At 44.8% G+C, this 16,936-nt stretch overlaps 1 protein-coding gene across 3 annotated transcripts in view; it reads right to left on the bottom strand.

The window, feature by feature from the left end:
- The window catches only part of LOC111142502 (formin homology 2 domain containing 3), a 467,037-nt gene that overhangs the window by 174,216 nt on the left and 275,885 nt on the right, over positions 1 to 16,936 (bottom strand). For all 3 annotated transcript variants that reach the window (XM_022495723.1, XM_022495724.1, XM_022495725.1), the window contains exon 6: positions 12,971 to 13,065. In XM_022495723.1, the coding sequence (XP_022351431.1) occupies positions 12,971 to 13,065 (95 nt within the window). The remainder of the gene's footprint in view (positions 1 to 12,970; positions 13,066 to 16,936) is intronic.

The raw sequence follows: 16,936 nt of genomic DNA, 5'->3' as shown, positions 1-16,936 counted from the left end.
GAGCTCACCCACCAACTGTCTCCTGGAAATGGGTTCGAATTATGCATCTGAGAAAGGAGGAGCTTACTCTGGGCTACCATCCCACCCTAGTCATTTGCTTGGCAATGCCCCACCCCGCATAAAGTAACACCTTCGGGAGAGGGGGGTGCTATTCTGCATCATGTCAGGACCCAGAACCTCATTTGGCATGGAGTGGGCTCTGTGAGCTTTGCTCCCTGAATGAATGAGTGAGTTAGTGACCAGTCAGTGCACAACCCCTCATCTCCATCTCCTTGGTTGTGCAGAATCAGCTCCAGGCTCTCCATCTGCAACCCAAGGAAGACCAGGGCCTCCCAGAGGTGACAACTCACAGCAAAACACTAGGGACACGTGCAGATTTCACAAGGAACTTGGAGCATCACACACCCCACAGTGAACAGTATCAAAACATCCCTCATATGAGGTCATCTCCCCAATGTCATGCAAACACGTCAACTCGACCCCCTTGCCCTTGCTCCTCTGGCATGCTTCCCTAGTCATCTCTCTTCTCCTTGACTCCACATCCCTCTCCAGCCACTGCCTTGGCTCTCAGCTCCCCTTTACAGAAAAATTCCTCCAAAGGATTGCCCCACTCCCTGGCTCCTCTTCCTCACTTCCCACAGACTCCTCGACCCAACCTGACAGAGCTTACATCACCATGGAGCAAATTAAATTTCTCCTTGTAGGGTTGCCAATGGCCTCCATGTTGTCAAATCCAATGGCTGCTTCTCTGCTCACTGCAGCCCCCAATAGCACAGGACACAATCGCTCCCTCCAAGAACAGTTTCCTGTCACCATGGCCGAACCCAGTCTCCGACCCGAGTGGCCACTTCTTTGCTGGCTCCTTCCAGGGTACTCGACCTTTAGGTGGGAGAAGGCCTTAGCGTTCACTCCTGCATTTTTTCCTTCTCTTTCCATATACTCTCTCTAGGTGTGTCCAAACAGTCTCTTGGGTTTAAATTCTATCTATGACTCAAAGGCCTGACCAAGCTCCTGGGCTCTGACACCCACAGGACCCCTGATATTGCTACTCATATGCTAACAAGCACCTCAAATTCAGGCGGCCAGAAGAGAACCCTTGATCCCCCATGTGCTCATTCCATCCCACCTGCCATTACAGCCCGTTCCCTCCACTCCCCGTGTCAGCGCCAGGTCCCGCTACACACTGAGTGGTCATGGCGGGTTACCCTGCACTTTTCTCACCAGGACCCCTCCACAATCGTACTGAGGACAAGGAGCGCCTTGGGCTTCCGTGCTTACCACCCCGAAAACGGAATTCTTTAGAGGGCTTTAAGCTCTTTAGAGGGTTTTTACCTGCATAACTTGAGCCCCGCATTCAGTCCTCTGCTCCCAAACTAGGAACAGACTGAATTCCAGAGTATTTTTTTCACCCACAAGGTTGGGGGTAGAGGGGGAAGGCAGGCCATAATGAACTGTTCTATCTTTGTATGTTTAGAGACGTAGACAGTTCTTCAAGTAAATAAAACAACCTAGCAAGCCCGGGCAACATCCTCCGTGGGCGGACTATTACGAAGTACATTAAGCCTGCTCAGTGCCTTCCTGGGCAAGATCCTGGCTGGTGCCCACCCCACTCCTCCCATGAGCTGGTCTCAGAGGGGGGCCCCCCGGTGCCCCTCTTCTCAAGGTTCTTTCTGAGCATCTCTGTGGTCACAAGATCTTAGGCAACACAGTCCCAGGGATTTGCTGTTTTCCAGCAAAGTCTTTTTTTATTGGTCTCAACATGTCTATTCATGTCTGCTTCTCCTTTGCAGTAGAGGTTCTGTTTGGAGCACTTTTGGCATTGTATTTTTATTAAAAAAAAAAAAAAATCCCAAACTCTTCTGCTTCATGATTTTAGGCTTCTATCGAGTCTAAGTTTACATTTATGTGTGTTTGGAAGCCTTACTATCTGAAATTAACAAACATGTTGGATAGTTAAACTACTTTAGAAAAAAGAGCAGAATGTGAATTTATGGAAATGCCTGGTACTAATTGCAAGCATGTCCTAACTAATCACCAAATATGTCCAGCAGGACTCCTCCCCAGAAATACCTTATTAGCATTACTGTAGAGACTTGAAAGTAATAAAAGCACATTACTTTAAAAAGGTTTCTACATCAACCCTTATTTATCCAGAAATCATTTAATTTGATGCCCACAAGTATCTGGAATGCAGTCAAAACCCTCCAGAGCCTTGGAACAGCCACAGCGGAGGCCACACACCCATTCCTCCAAGTCCAAACACGCTGCTCATCGCAAAGCTCTTAAAAATCCACATTTGGAGCCATCGTGCTGATCTGAGACCCATTCTAATAGGAATGGCGAAGGAGGTTGCCAGCCCGTGTCCACTGGGAAGGGACAAACCACAGGACAGTGATAGACCAGAGAGGCAGGGCCCAAATGGCAGCAAGAGGAAGGACCACAAATGAGGAAGGTGGGGGCAAGCTGCCCAGAGGCCAGCACACACCTCACAGCCCGGCTCAGCCACTGAAGGCTCCTCCAAGGGACAAAGCACTGTCCCTCCAAGGTGAACTGTTAGGTTTTCAGCTCTGCCCGGTGCTCCCTCATGTTCTAATGACAGGTTTTACTGCCATGACCTACAGGCTCCAACACAGGCCCATCTGTCTGCACCGAAGGAAAGTCAGTAGGAATCGATTCTCGTTCTGAAGGTACGTAGATCACATGAGAACAGAGAGCGACCAGTCATAAAACAGTTCAAGGAGTACAGGGCAAAAAGGAGTCAGTCTCAGAAGCAGTGGTGCAAGGCCAAGTGGGCAAATCCCTCCCATCTGGAGGGCTCTGAGTGGCCACCTGCTAAGGACACTGCAGAAGAAATTCAGAACCTGGATGGTGGTAGAATGGCTGACCCCTTTTAAGGTCCCTCCCATCCCAAGAGGCCATGCTGCTGCTTTCAACAACTTCGAGTGCTTTCCAGAGGGCCCGCACCCAGCAGGGTTCTATGAGGGGCTAACAAAGCCCTGGCGCTGGCTTCATGGAGATGGTCGTCTCGCTGCCAAGACAGCACTGAGCGTACCTCCACACGCCACAACTAGCGTTCTCTGTATGAAAAGTCCTCAGAACCAGGCTGCTGAGGACAGAGAGCACTTGCCAGAAGACAGCCCTGACAGTGGGCAGGGAGCATCAGTAGAACTGGCGTGGAGCTGATCCAGCTGCCTGTGGGCTCCCATGGGAGAGAAAAGCCCGAGTGACAGCCCTTGGGTCTGCGCTCCCACAGAGAATCCCACTTCTTACAGGCTAGAGGAAACACGCGGGCTCCAGATTCGGCCTTGGAGCCACACGTTCCCTGCCTTACATGTAATTACATTCTAGGGAATACTAGTATTCTATTTTAACACTAGTCCATTATAATAAATTATGCTTTATATTGCTCTAAAACATGTAGCTAAATCACAGTATTTAACGGGACTCCGAGACAACCCCTTTGTTATGAGGGCAGGGCAAGAACGCGCAGCCAGCTGCGAATTGTGTTTCTCTCAAGTATTTAGCACACTTCGGGGGCCACTGGGCTAGGTTTTCCTTTCTGTTGCAGCTATCATTTTGTACTCCGATCTTACTCAGAGAGGCCATGAGTCTTCAGAGGAACAGAGATGCTTTTGACCAAAGAATGTAATATTTGTCGGGTCAAGCTTCAGTCCGGGGACTGAGCCTCCAGATTCCATAAACAGCGTAGGGATCTGATGTCGCCTCCGTGCCAGGGAGGCTGAGACCGAGGGAGGGTAGGCAAGATACCGTCAACATAGCACTCTGCCTTTTTTATTTTATTTTTTTTAATTTTCTGGGCCAACCCACAGTAAGAGTGTGGCCTCGGCTGGTACAGAACCGGGTATCTGGGTTTTAGATAAAATGTAACTACCAGATGTATGGAAAAGGAATAAAAGCCAGTTTCTGAATGATCTTGCACATTAGAGCAAACTGGAACTCCCTTCATGTTTTATTGTACTTAGAGAAACACAGGAACTATACTTAGAAGGTCAAATATGCTGCTTATTAAGAAGAAATAAAAGTATTCCAAAAAAAATCTCCAAATTCCTACTCTTCTTCTAAAAATTCGACAAGCATAAAAAGAAAACAATTTCCAAACCTCAGGATTTAAATTACAAAGGAAGTTAGAAAAACATGCTTCATTCTATTTGTTTCATTTTCCACTAAAATGTATAAATATATGTTCTAGAAGTGGATGCTGGTTATTAAAGCTGAATTAGAAATTGGTAAGGTAGCTGACATAGGCTTTGCCACACTGTTCATCAGCTTACCAAGAACTAAGAATATACTGAGTATTTTAACAACGCAAAGAGGCAAGTGACTAAAGACACTTACATTTAAGACCTTCTCGTTTAAATTCTTTATTCCAATGACATATCCTTAAGCTTCGAATTCCTGAGCCAGCAGCTCAGAACAGGCCCTGAAGCGTTTGTAACTGCTTATCAAACAGTCTAACAGATGCCTCAGACCCTGAATCTATCCCCTTTGAAGATACTGTCTGCAAAATGAGATAGGTCTGGTCAGAATTCAAGTGTGGGCCCAACAGATGACATGAGTACAGAACTCTGGGTTGTGGCTTTGCAGGTATCTGGCATAGGGGATGGGGGGAGGAGCACAGAGACCAAGTTTGGCACATCTGCCAGGACCGGAAGTCACCTGCCCCAAAGCCATGTGCTGTGGCCTCAGGGCCTGATGGCCGACCTGCTTATGACCTGACAGAATTTACAGAAAGGGAACCAAACTACATCTGTGATTCAGGTAGTAGCCAAGTGTGAGTCTGGGAAGCCCTTCAGTGTTTACTAGTTAGTGGAGAGGACACCTTGCAGGATGGAACATACGGCAGAGTTTTTGGTAATGCTTAAACATCATAATAATATAAAATGTTACAAATGAATATTTTCTATTGCGATAAAATTCTGGGGTTTAGCAGGAGGTATGGATTAAAGAGGTCAGGCCAGAAAATACCCACTTTGCTAACTTTCCTTTAGGACCCTCCATGTAATTATGAGGAGTTTGTTGGTAACAGGTAAGACAGATCCACTCTGTTATTTTGAACTAAGGAATATGAAAAACCTCTGCACTTAGCCACTACCTTGGAGAACATGCTGGTAATATTTACAATATGAAGGTGAGAAATCAGCAAGGTTGGGTCCTTGTCCAGTTAGTGACATCCCCATTCTCAGATGCAAAGTCCCGTGTTCTAGAAGGCTACCCAATGTGTCCCACGACTCATTTCTGAAGAAACTCAAAGGAAAACACAAAGGCCAGTTGAATTCATTCCACTGTACTAGAAGAAACCCCATCTTTCCCTGTGGTATAAAAACTTAAGCCTTGGGGAAATTAGACAAATATGTTCTTATGAGCTAGATTCAAGGTTAAAGAACTCGCCTAAAGGAATCATCAGCCCTGGAAACATGACAGAGGACAACTAAGCCTAAGGAATGGCGCATGTGAATTCGTGAAGAGTTTGACAGCTTAGGGTGGGTGGAGGAGGGCTGGCAGGTGAGCCCTGGCAGGTGGGAGCTGGCTGAGCAGTGCCATGAAGGCACCCCTGAGCCTGCAGGGCCACTCCCAGGCCGGCTCCCAGGAGCCTACGCTTCATCGGGTTCCCCTGCCATCCAGCTCCCCTAGAGTGCTCTGTGCTGAGGAACCGTGCACAGGGTCCCCTGGGGTTTCTGCATCATCCCAAATATCCTTATTAGAACCACCCGTTTCTAACATCTTCAGTTGCCCAAACACAGCAGCTAGTCCTCGACCCAAGGTCCTATCAGGGCAGAAGGGTCACAGTCCCACCCCCTGCTCCGGTTTCATGGGGATCTTGCCTAGGTCAACTAGTAAGCTACTATCCTGGTTTATCAACAAGCTGCTTGAGAGTTACGGTTCCTACCACAAATCAGCTCCCTGCAGTGGATCATCTCAGAGTGGACTGAATGAGCTCCTGTCCAGCCCTGTGTCTGGAGACCCGTCCTGGTCCATAGGGTCCCCTCAGGATCCTGGCTCCTATGAGGTCTGGTTCGAATCTCTGGTCTCTCCCCGCGACATCTTCCTAAAATAATATCGAGTGAAACTATTTCTTCTCTCTCTTTTTTTTTTCTCCACTGAGATTATCCTCAGATGGGGCATCCAAGTGATCACATAAATCTGTGTAGAAGTATTTCAGGTGATTTTGACATTTTTTTGTATTTCTAAAGTTTTATACGAAGAGAATATTACTTTTTTTTTTAAAGAGGGTAAATTTTTTTTAAAGAATTTATTTATTTATTTGACAGAGAGAGTGAGAGAGCACAAGCAGGGCAGAGAGTGGGGAGACAGAGGGAGAAGCAGACCCCCTGCCGAGCAGATAGACCAATGCGGGGCTTGATCCCTGGACCCCAGGACCATGACCCGAGCCAAAAGCAGATGCCCAATCATCTGAGCCACGCAGGCGCCCTGAGACTATTACTCATTTGATCATGACAAAATCATTGAAAGTTCTAAAAACCCCAAGTCCCCACCCCTGCTATCAAGAAACTAAGCAAGCAACAGAACCAGATTTAACTCAGTGTTGCAATTCTATAAATCACACCAATCAATATGTTAAAAACTCCCATGGAAAAGGGGGACAAGGTGCATGAACAGATAAGAAATTTCAGGGGAGGGAAACTAGAAAGGGTCAGGTGGACATGTTAGAAACAAAAACCACTGTGAAAGAGATGAAGAATGTATTTCCCAAGTTCATCCAGAAGACTCGCACAGCTGAGCAAAGAATCGGTTAACTTGATTAAGTCAACAGAAATGGCCCAAAATGCAACAGAGGAAAAGAGAGTGAATCAATTTTAGCCACGCAAAGCATATTTTTCTGTCAATCACAGGCAATATTTCAAGAGCCTAAAACTTCCTCTTCCTGGACAGAAGCCAGATGCAAGGACATCTTAACTAGCATCCTTCTGAAGGTAAAATGATTCTAACGAAGGCGCACAATCCTCATTTCCTCATGTGCAGATCCAAAGATGCAGAGACTCAAAACCTTGGAAAATTCTGTACCTCAAACAATGGTACGTCGGATGTTCCCCTAGAGTGAGAACAGGAATCCAGATAATGACTTCTCAACATGGCAACTCTATTTCAGTTTTTACATTTGAACGTGTTAATGAACATGATCCCTCATGATGCAAAGAAGTGAGCAGAATATTTGCCGTCCTGAGATTTTACAATGCAGACACCTCAAACAAGGCAAAGTCCCAATTTTCAGAAAATGGATTACCAATGAAGTAGAAAATTGATATCCCACGCTTTATTAAGCCCTGTATTGATCCCTGGCAATGTGCTCCAAAGGCTTTCTGGATGAATGTCTTATAAGCACTTAGAAAAAAGAAGGAAATCCTGGGACCAGCAGTTTCCAGGTGAGCAGGTTTTGGCAAGCCGAGCCTACCTACCTTTTTGAAACAGGAAATTGGTAGGAGTTGTGAGGAGAGAGAGGTTAGCTCACAACACAGGGCACTTGTGTGCAGACACCAGTAATCAGTGGTTTACATATTCTTCACTATTATTTCCTTCCCCATTTTACAGATTATTATCCCCATTCTATAGATGAAAAAACAATCTGCCCAAAGAATCACACAGGTGTATCTGCTCTCAGAGATCTGCACTTACCTGCAGATGTAGCGCACCTTGACTTTGGCCTTAGAACTCCATGAAGAAATGAGGCTGGATGCTCAGTCTGGTGCCTTCCACTAACTGCACCAAAATGGCCCTAAAATGACTGAAAAGTGTCAACCTGCAAGCTCATGCATTCCTTGCCTATATCGAAATTTTGGTGAATGACAAATAAGCTCTGCTTATTAAATGTATGTTAAATAAAACTAGAATTAACAGTTTACGTAATAAATGGCCAAAGGAAAATGCAAAATAATCTTGAGGCAGGAACTCTGCCCTGATATCAACAGGAACAAACACAAAGGCCTGCATTTAGGTGGAAATCACAGAGATGCAGAATGAAAGAAACTAGCAAATAAGGATGTGTAAGAAAAACAAAAACAAAACCCCTGGGAGGTTTAGGGCATTATCAGTCTAATGTGAGGCAGCACCAGGGCTGTTGCAGAAAAGCCTCATGAATCAAAAGAGAGATCTGTGGAAGAAGGATGCTGTATCCAGTGTTCTGAGGAATCGTAAATTATGTTGTCAAGGACTATCTGCGGAAACCAACAAGCTTAGCTTGGACAGGATGACATGATAATGGCCTTTCAATGCTCAAAGAGCTTCTAGGGGGAACTGAGGGTGTGTTGCTCCCAACAGTAGTGCATAGTGTTTGATTAATATCAGAAAGGTGGATGCAGGTCCCAGGAAGGAAGGCTTCCCACCCATTCCAGGGCCCAGCAATGGCGCTCCCTCTGCCTCTAGAAGGATCAGGAAGGAGGCTGGTGAATATCATGTCTTTAACTGGACTTTGCCATCTCTCCAAGGCCAGGGTTCTGTCTGATACTCTGTAACTCAGAGAGAGCTTCCAATCTCACTCCCATGGGGGGGCATCTGCATGAATCATACAGCAATGGCATGCCAATGACCTGAGACCACAGGGCTCTCTGCATCTCCTCTCCTCTTCTTGGAGCAACGGGTACCATGGAGGCACTGTCTCAGCCCTCCTTGTGGACATGACCTTCACCTCAAAACCAGTGTGTCAAAGCCTTCCTCCCAATGAATCCCAATATCCAACTTCTCTCTTCTCTCCAGAGGCCATACCAGATTCCTGGCTGCCCACACTCAAAACTGTGACCCTATCTTCGATTCCCACTTTCATGCATCCATAAAGAGAAACCCAAACCTAGGAGGCTTTTTCAAAAAATGTCCCCATATTTTCATTATTCTGTTTCCATAGCAACTTGTGACCAGGTGTCACCATCTCACGATTCTGATAGTGTGCAAGCATGCCTGTCCCCACCCAGGACGAAAGAGACCCAGAGATCGGTGATCGGCCCCCTGAGAAAAATTAGATTCCACAGCACGGACAGAAAAATGGAGACAACGGGGTGAGCCAAGCTGGACAGTCGTCCAGAGAGTACAGATTCCATGACGGCATCTGGAGGCATCCCTGGAGAACCCACGGGAGGTGGGGGGCCCTGGGGCCTCCCCAATGGGCCAGAAGGGAATCCACAGAGAGAGACAGACTTTCTGTGTTGGAGTGACACAAGGCCAGGCTGTACAAGCCGAATCATTTCACCCCAATTAATTAGACTTCCAGATGTATGAAGAGGAAAAAAACCTATGCTGGGTGAGTAGTCATGAGATGGACATGGGCGTCTTACCTCTGACTGGGGAGCATAAAGATGGGCCTGTGTAAATATAATGAAACACTTTATTGAAAACACTTTTTTTCCCCCCTTTCTTTTAAAAAAGTGATTATTTGGCTGCAATTGCCTCATTTTCTCCTCTGGCTAGGAGTCTCAAATATCTGCAAATATGCATTGCACAATGAGCCCCTGGCAGGCTGCAAAATCACATCTTGTTGCCTTTCATGGAAGGAAAATGAAGAATTATGAAAACAGAATGACAAAGTTTCTCTAACCCAAGATTTCATGCATCAGCTCTGTCCCTGTTTAAGGCAAAAGAATAGGATCTTAAGGCAAACCTTCTGGGTTCTGAGAAATCAGATTCTTAGTCAAAAGAAATCCCTAGGGCCTCTGGCTTTCCTGATTTCTTAATGTGAATGGGGGAAAGCCTATGTGTAAGGAGGGGATAGAGACTTCCTTCTCAAGACCTAAGGGTTTCAGGTCGGTACAGCCATGCTTCTTGAAGATTCCTCGCTACCCAGGCATGGGGGTTGGGGGGAATGTCAGGGGACACCACCACCGTTTTGCAAATAAGAGGTGATATCATGAGAATTATAGCAAACGTCAGTTTAATGATTGCTGCCACTGTTGACTTTCAGCCACTGGCCCGGAACCGAGCACGCCCTGGGGAACAGAGCAACACTTTCATCTGACATCCCAGTAAGTGGACACGGCCAGCAGGTGTCCCCCACAGTTCCCTCTCTCACAACACGGTAAGCTCCGAGGCTCAGGCTGATCATTGGCTCTATTTTCTCGTCTTCACAGTGACCGGATCAGGAAATCAGAGACTATTAGGGACCCTCCTTTGGGAAATGAAAGATGGAGAAAAAAACAGCACTGAATCCACAGCTGGGAAGGAAGAGATCACTCCACCCTAGACAGAGACCCCAGGGAGAGATGCCCAGAGTCACAAATATATGTGTGCTGGACAGGAAAAGGAGGCTGGGGAGGCAGAATTTCTACACACTCATTCTTAACCCACTGAGCCACCCAGGCGCCCCCACTCATTCTTGAAGACTTTTAATTTTATGATTTCTCCACGTTATTTAGAAAGGCAATAAGGAGGTACTCCTTTTTTTTTTTTAAGATTTATTATTTATTTGACAGAGAGAAAGAGAGAGAGAGAGAGAGAGAGAGTGCACGCATGAACAAGGGTGAGGGGCAGAGAGAGAGGGAGAGGCAGACTCCCCACTGAACAGAGAGCCTGGTGTGGGGCTCGATCCCAGGACCCTGGGATCATGACCTGAGCCGAAGGCAGAGGCTTAATTGCCTGAGCCACCCAGGCACCCTAGGAGGTATCCTTTCAATTCCCAAGAAACATCAACATGATGGTGTTGAAACACATTACACTCTGAGCCCTCCTCTCATCTACTGAGCAGAGAAATGATTTCTGTTTGGCCTGTTTCCTTTTTCTCTTCTCTTTTTCTTGTCCTGCCCTGGGATCTCTCCTCTCACTTTTCTCCATCTCCCCCTCTTTCTTGGTGTCTTTCTCTCTGTGTGCTCCCTTCTTTCCTCCAGTCCCATCACCTAGATTTTGCCTTTACTCTAGGCCCCTTCTTGCTGATGAGCTAAAAGGCTCTCACATTTCCTACTTTAAGTATGTTAGGTTTTATTTCCCTTTAGAAATAGGGCTGGCTATTGGTGTTTTATCGCAGTTATAATAAAGCTACAAAGATTTCTTTTTCTGGAGGGAGGGGAGGGGTAACAGGAATGGGAGAGAGAATCCTAAGCAGGCTCCATACCCAGCGCAGAGCCGAACTCAGGCTTTGATCTCACTACCACAAGATCATGACCAGTGCCGAAATCTAGAGTCAGACATTCAACCGACTGGGCCACCCAGGCGCCCCCAAAGATTTCTTTGTCTACCACATGCACCAAAAGTCCATTTCTACAGCAGAATCCCCTTCTATCTCTCTAGACTGTGGGGTCTTCAAAACCAACCAGAGAGCCTTGGGAAGGGAGCAGCTTCCAAAAGAACATGAAGGTTGGGGAAGGCTCCCAGCATGAGGAAAGAACAGAAAACACTGAAATAAGAGAAAAGATATAAATCTTCCCTCAGCCTGGCTAAATCAACCAGGCAAAGCTGGCATTTCATTCAGCATCTAAGGTCTCCCACAGCAAGGTGTACATAGAGTCATTTCTATTTTCCGTAGAAAACAAAGCCAGAGAGAGAGAGAGAGAGAGAGAGAGAAAGTTCACCAGTCTTCTGAGAGAAACTATGCTATTTCTATTATGAAATGGAATGGGGAGATCTATCAACAGTAATATGAGGAAAAGGAAAACTGAGAGGGAGATGTTAAGTGTCAACCACGGATCTGGGATCCAAGCAGTCCCGCGTATCAGAGCCACACACAGAGAAAAGGCCCTCCCTACTCTACAAAGGCGCCATCACCAGGACTCTGGAAGTCTGTAGGGAACATAAACCTCAAACAGGATCTGTTCTCAAAGTCAAATCTGGGCTGAGCACGCACTCCTGAGGTACAGCAGAGTCTTTGGGAAGCAGGTAATGGGAGAGGTCGGGCTAAGGGAGGGGACTCGCCACTAGGAGCTAGAGGCTAGTGCACACCAGCCCTGACAGGTTTGCCAAAGTGGGTGTGGGAGCAAGTATGGGAATGGGAAACAGTCTGGGCTGCCCCCATGCTCTCCAGAGACCCCCAGAACGTTCTGTTGATTCTGTGACCTGTGTAAGTCAGGTTCAAGCCTCCATCCAGGCCCTCTAGATGCTGCTCTGCCTGACCATGTTGCCCACCACACTCACGTGGATCTCCTCTGCGATGCCCCACCCGCCCTCACCCCAGATCTGACCACACTCCAGCCTGGGTTCATTTGCACCTGCTCAGAACAGGATCCCTTCTCACTCCTCAATCCCCCCTCCAAATGGGTCTCCTGTGGCCCCACGGGCAGACCCAGGGACGACCACACCGGAGCCTTGCCCCACTTCCGGTATGCACCAAGTGAAGGGTAGGTTTCCTTAGTGGAACAGTTCCAGAGCGTGTGGGCCTCAGGCCACATCATGCCTGGAAAAAGTCCCCATATGCCGAGATCCATGGGGGAAATGACAGGTTTGTCCCAGCTAAGCACTACTTTCTCAGCTATGAGATGTTGCAATGTTATTTATCTTATCACAGTCCTAGGTGGGTTAAAGGAGGTAATGCTCATAAAGCCCCTTCCATGGCGCCTGGTCAACCTTCACTCAATGTCAATTACTTTTCTAACGGATCGTAGAGTTGAAAGGCAGCCTCACATTCCTTTAACTACATACAGGAATAGGCATACACATATGTACACACAAAAATATGTCCTTAAGTCAGTGAACATACATGAAGATGAAACAGAGCAGCTAAGATTGATACTGTATCTATGATACAGTCTTTTAATTAAGCATTAAGAAACAGAGGTGCCAGAAGCATCCGATTAAAGCTTAAAAGAAAAAAAACATAAAATGCGTTAAAAAATTCAAAAGGTTTTTGCAACTTGAGTATGTTTTTATACCTATAAAATAGTAGTCCTCAGTTGTACTGGTACAGGGCTTGGAACCAAGTGGAACAGAATTTCTTTCGCAAAACCATCCCAGAGAGGGGAGTAAAAAGAAAGGTGTATGACATGCAAACTGAATAAAATGTTCAACTATAACCTTCTCTTACCTTTGACCCAATGAGAGTGTACAGCCACTGAATGGTTTCATTGTGGGTTATTACTCCATTCATCCCATCCACATACAACATAATCTGGCCCAAAGCTACAGAAGAGAAGAGAAAAAAGGAGGAGACATTATGGTTTTACATGTACGTGTTATCTTCAGTGAACACAATGTCAGCGGAGATCTTCATATGGTAAGCACACAGTGCGGCACAAACCAAACCTGATAGATTTCCTGAGCTCCGAGATTAGCTAAATCTCATCTCAGAGAGAAAGTGTTGGCCATAGCAGTGGAAGCAAAGGCTATTCCTGGTGTCTGGAAGATGCAATTAAGGTACGAAATCTAGTGATTGTTGTCTCTGTGTGTCTTGATGTATAAATGCATGTTTGTATGTTTCTATATCTGTGTGCAGTCCCAGACAGGGCAACCCTGTCCCTCGGATGGTGTCTGGGTTGTGGCCTCCCACTGGGACCAAGAGGAAAAATCAAGTTTTTAAAAAGCAACCGGGAAGGCCTCAGATGCTATGGGACCATCCCGAGCTCATACAATTTTAATCCTTTAGGGAAGAGATAAATATGTGTTTTATTATTTGCAATTCCTTTAAAAGACTTTTCAGATTTAAAAAAAGAAATGTCAGAAAGCATGAGAAAAATCATTTGTCAGACACCAAGTCCCAGATTCCTACTTAAGCAAATGATAGTCATTATATATTATCTTTATTCACCAGAAAGAAAATACAGGTCATGTTACTACCTTTTTTAAAAAGATTATTAATTCTAATTTTTCAGTTCCCTTAATATAAAAAAACCATTTGGATTCTAGATAATGAACAAACAGAAGTTACATATGCTGAATAGGTCCTTAAATCATGTGTGACCTCCCAAATCTTCTTTCACCCATAATTAATTGGTACAGGATTGACATTTTTAGGCAACACTTTGGTTCCTGGTCACATAGGACATCTCACTGCAGAAAACTGGTAAACATAGAGGAGTGAAAATAACTCATAATCCCATAATTTAAGGATAATCATTCTTAGTATATGGATCTCTCTTCTTTCATTCTTTTATTATATACACTCATGCACATACACATTGATACGTAGGTCATAGGAAAATGGGGCCGAATGAAAATAGTAAAACACAAAATAGTGAGTAGACACTAACTCCAAGCATAGAAATATGTGATGTTAAAAAATACTTGTTATCCTAGCCAACAAAAGATCAAACAAAACCACATAATCATTGAGAAAAATTATGCCCTTAAATATGAAAAACTCAAAATTTTAAAATATCGAGCATTTTCTTGACACACAAAAAAATTGCATTTTTGAAAATAGCAGATTCATATTCTATTTCATGGTGAAACACTGGAGGTAGTCCTATTAAAATCAGGAAAAGTAAAAGATGCGGCCCACTAATTCCCATGATCATTTGTTACAGAATTTCAAGCAAATTTAAAAGACATAAAAATTAAAGGAAGGCAGGATGGTTGGAAATGAATACATACTACTGTCATCATTTGCAAGAAATGTAGACCCGGTTAAAAACTCATCTACAGAATTTACAAGGAAGAGATCACAATCATAACCACTTTCCCATCTTCATAAGAAAGGCGGAACGTATAATGAAAACCAAGTTTAATGTAAAGATATTATAGATAAACGGACATAGGAGAGCAAATATGATAAAGGTTTAAATAATTTATTATATAAATAATTTATACATTGATAAGAAAATACTAAATGCCAAGAGAAAAAGTCAAAAGCATTTCATAAGAGATGACAAGCTAGTTTACAATAATACACAAATTTGTCCATCATCACTGTAATAAAAAAATTAAAACAATGAGATAGCATTTTCAGTTAAATCACTGGAAGTATTTTTTCTTAAAGGTTTTATTTATTTATTTGACAGAGAGAGAGACAGCAAGAGAGGGAACACAAGTCAGGGGAGGGGGAGAGGGAGAAGCAGGCTTCCCACTGAGCAGGGAGCCCGATGCAGGGGCTTGATCCCAGGTCCTGGGATCATGACCTGAGCTGAAGGCAGACGCTTAACAAGTGAGCCACCCAAGTGCCCCTCAGCAAAAGTATTTTTTAAAGAAATAATTAGGTATCAAATGCTAGGGAGTTAAGTAACTTTACACATTATGGGTGGAAAGAAACTGATACAAATCCTATAACAAGGCTACTTAGTGCTGTAATTGTTTTAAAATTTTTTCCATTTATTTAATGCCCCCTGTGTGCCACATTCGGGGGGGGTATTTTATATGCATTATTAATACAATAGCCCTCTGCAGTGGGTATTTTTACCCCCACTTGACAGAAAAAAACAAAAACAATAACAAGGCTCTGAATAGTACAGGAATGTACTCTAAAAACGCCAGTGATACCAAGGGGGGAGCCCACCTGCAACCAGGGTGGGCAGGTGCCTTTATGTTAGTGCTGGGAGCCTGACAGTCTTCTCGGAGCTCTTCCCTGTCATGATAATTTCGGGAATCCGTCCTAAGGAAATAACCCTAAGGGGGGAAAAAATGAAGCAGCAGCAAAGATAGTCACTAAAGTGTCACCTGTAATATTAAGATTAACTAGGATCTAAATACCTATCAAAGTTCTAGAACTCAGCTTTGGTAAATGACTACATGTTATGTCCTAACCAATAAAATGTTTCTGAAAATTAAAAAGTAGAGAATTATAAACATGACATTCTGCAATGAAACACGTAAATCTTCATGAATCGAAAGGAAGGAAAACACATGAAATAGTAAGCGATTGGGTATCTATTATTTTAATATTTTTTTTCCATCATAGGCATCAATTATGTCTATAATAGAAAAGTAAATAAATATACAAAAGGAACAAAATTAGACTGTGTAATATAAAGTGTTAGGAGTTCTTCTCGGTTTTCAGAATTTTTTCCTAGCCTATCACTCTCAATGTGTTCCCCCCCTCCCTCAGGAAGTTACAGCCCCCACTTTGGGGAATAGCGCCAAGAATTCAGTACTTTTTTTTTTTTTTTAAGATTTTTATTTATTTATTTGACAGACAGAGAACACAAGTAGGCAGAGAGGCAGGCAGAGAGAGAAGGGGAAGCAGGCTCCCTGCTGAGCAGAGCACCTGATGCGGAACTCGATCCCAGGACCCTGGGATCATGACCTGAGCCGAAGGCAGCGGCTTTAATCCAGAATTCAGTACTTTCTACCCCATTTTTACCTTTCTCCCTCTCTTTCCTCCTCTCCCACTCAAAACAAACTGGCAAATCTCTAGGGAAGGGGAGTGTGCGCCTCTGTCCTTTTCACATTCTAGTTCTGCCACTAAAGAAGCAAATCCAGGGACAGATTTTAACACCTGCCTCTAAATTAGCCTAAAGGCATGGGGGAGGCCATCCACTCTTCTGCCTTTGGAGCGGTGCATCCTTTGGGAGGACTGGAATGTCCAGAAAGCCAAGGACTTGCTACAAAAGGCTGGCCAACTGAGATTTAAAGCCAACTGGAATTTCTGTACGTTTTCTGTAACCAGCTTCCTTCCAAGATTCTATTCTTATCAACAAATCACACTGGAGGTAACTCGCCAGAGAGTTCATGTCTAATGGAATTCAAGATTCTGATCGCACCGATTTGTCCTATTTTGATCATCCAAAGCTTTCCCACTAGATCTTTTGTCCCCTAGTCCTAAGGCGGAAGCGTGGCTTCCTGTCAAATCCGCTGCAGACACAAGAGGGCGCTAAATAGATTTAAGTGGGTTAATATCGCGCCGATTTAATCTCTGAAACCCACCAGCCTAAATGTGGGCCCCTGAATAAAACTCATACGGAAAGAAAAAGGAGAGGGCCTGGGTCACAGGAGCCATGAAAAGCAGTGATCTGCATTTTCAAAAGGATGAGAAAGAGGAGACTGTCGGAACAGAGTGGTGGGTAACAGGCTGGGTCTGAGAACAGACTGCCCAGACCATCTGTCCTTCTGGCCCCAGGGA

Source organism: Enhydra lutris, unplaced genomic scaffold (assembly GCF_002288905.1).
Source record: "Enhydra lutris kenyoni isolate GAN:26980312 unplaced genomic scaffold, ASM228890v2 scaffoldscaffold8, whole genome shotgun sequence".
Classification (NCBI taxonomy): Eukaryota; Metazoa; Chordata; class Mammalia; order Carnivora; family Mustelidae; genus Enhydra; species Enhydra lutris.
This window is presented reverse-complemented; position numbering and strand designations above follow the sequence as displayed.